Source organism: Salvelinus sp. IW2-2015, unplaced genomic scaffold (genome assembly GCF_002910315.2).
Source record: "Salvelinus sp. IW2-2015 unplaced genomic scaffold, ASM291031v2 Un_scaffold2929, whole genome shotgun sequence".
In the NCBI taxonomy this organism is placed as follows: domain Eukaryota; kingdom Metazoa; phylum Chordata; class Actinopteri; order Salmoniformes; family Salmonidae; genus Salvelinus; species Salvelinus sp. IW2-2015.
In genome coordinates this window covers 44,379-46,583 of record NW_019944225.1, presented here as the reverse complement: position 1 = coordinate 46,583, position 2,205 = coordinate 44,379, and the positions used below count along the sequence as shown (strand labels likewise).

At 42.1% G+C, this 2,205-nt stretch overlaps 1 protein-coding gene across 1 annotated transcript in view; it reads right to left on the bottom strand.

Annotated features, from left to right (window-relative positions):
• The window catches only part of LOC112075008 (collagen alpha-1(XI) chain-like), a 9,921-nt gene continuing 7,716 nt past the window's right edge, over positions 1-2,205 (bottom strand). The window contains exons 3-6 of the mRNA XM_024142061.2: positions 1,998-2,051; positions 1,774-1,818; positions 278-439; positions 1-183 (exon numbers count right to left, since the gene is read on the bottom strand). Of these exons, the coding sequence (XP_023997829.1) occupies positions 16-183; positions 278-439; positions 1,774-1,818; positions 1,998-2,051 (429 nt within the window). The 3' untranslated portion in view covers positions 1-15. The remainder of the gene's footprint in view (positions 184-277; positions 440-1,773; positions 1,819-1,997; positions 2,052-2,205) is intronic.

The window sequence follows — 2,205 nt, the reverse complement described above, 5'->3', positions numbered from 1 at the left end:
TGATTTTCCTGTGTTTTATATATATTTCAGTAACATATAGAGAGAGATAGGTGGTAGAGTCAGTAACACAGAGAGATATATACGAACACACAGAGATACCACAGTCAGTTTTGTGCTGTTATCACATACCTTAGGTCCTTGTCTTCCTGGGTAGCCGGGTAATCCGGGGACACCAAGTTTACCCTAAACAACGTAAAATAGGGTTACAATAAGCAGACTGGCTTGTGAAAACACATCAAGATAGTGACGATAGTGATACAGAGGTATTAATTAGGACCTTCTCTCCAGCAGACCCGATGGGGCCGGCCTCTCCGTTGGGGCCTGATCGACCTTTGGGGCCCTCAGGTCCGTCTTCACCTCTGGCTCCTAGGACACCGAGCTCTCCCTTGTCTCCCTTGATGCCCATGTCTCCTTTGAAACCTGGAAAACCGTCCTCTCCCTGAAACACAGAAGAAGAAAAATAATCTTCAATAACGGGCAAGATAAGTTCAAAGGGTCCACTATTTTCAAAAAAGTATTACATCATACATAAATACCTGTATTAAATATACTGTACATCTTTTCTGCGTTGATTTCACATGAGCATCAAGGCATAAATTGCTTCCACTGTAAACTTGAATGATAGACGTGGACATCTAGTGGTGATATGATGAAAATGCAGTGACTGAATATAGAGATATACTGCCATCTGGTGGTCAGACCTCAGAATGCAGTTTGCCAGTGTTTACATAGAGGCTCTTGTCACAGGATTTCCCAAACTTGTTCTTCAGGACCCTAACATTGTGCACGTTTTGGTTTTGTTGTCCTAACACTACACAGCTGATTCAAAGCTTGATGATTAGATGACTATGTGTAGTGTTAGGGGTCCCGAGAGGTGAGTTCGGGAAAACCCTGCTCTCTCATTTCACACTTCCCATCTTACCTAGGGTCTACTGTAGTCGTCACTTACTGCAACTAAGCAGTGGAGAGATATCAAGATCCTTCTACAGCATGTAATGTAAAGCGTTTGTTCGTTTCTAACTTTGTTATAAGCCTTTTTTTTTGGCATTACGTTGAAAACAGCAGACCCAAAATAGAAAGGTCGTTTTTTAAATATTTTTTTAAGGAAATCTTATGGTCCTGTTTCCCGCGTCTAAATCAGCCGGGTTCATCAGCTTTTTGCTTTGACTCAACAGGAAACCAATGAGGCAGATGAACAAGCTAAAAAACGTCTAGAAGTTTAGAGCAGCCGGCGATAACAACGGCAATCAATCTACTTTTAGATCACATTTGCTGCTGTTACCTGTAGACGTCGGCGTTACGCTAACGCTAGTTAGCATTGGCTCGCAAAAAAAAAAAACGACCTCTAACTTCAGTCATACTGCATGCAGAGACATTAAAACGGTATCTACAAGTTCGTCTGACTCTAGGTATGTAGCACAAAGACTTAAATTTCAGAATCTTGCAATATCCCTTTCATGTTTTACACCCCATTACTACTTAATGAGCTGAAGCCTTTCAAGCCAATAGGCATTTAAGGGGTTTTCCACTAGATCTGCCTGCCTGCTAAAAAAGAAAGGCCTGGGGAAAAAAATGGAATGAATTACAACTATGGTAGATAGTGGAGCTGGAGGAAACGTTTTCCTCTTACCACTGACTCAGGGTCAGGTATTAGCTCATCCCTCTAACGGTTAAGGTTATGACGTTTGGGGCCAATCTGATCCTAGATCTGTGGTTGAGAACCACGTTCTACCTCTAACACAAATATGAGGCGGACATATTGTTGTTGTTTACCTTTTCTCCGCCGCCGCCTTTCAGACCTCTGACACCCTCGGCACCCTGTAGGAGGAAAGAGAGGATGAATACGATGAGTCAAGAATATATCATTGACCAATGTGGAGATGACTACTGCTGTTGCATTGTTGTGGTGGGTGTTTATGTACTTCTTATGAATTCAATCAATCAATACATTCATTCATTAATTAAGGTCAAAGGGTGTGACCCTTGATGGTCGTTACCTTGACACCTCGTGAGCCAGGGTAGCCAATAGAACCCTGAGGACCAGGATGACCCTACGTGACGTGAAAAAAAACAAGACAAAAACAGTATGGTTAGTTGGTGATCGAGATCAGGTAAGGTATGAATGGTAAGGTATGAATGGTAAGGTATGAATGGTAAGGTATGAATGGTAAGGTATGAATGGTAAGGTATGAATGGTAAGGTATG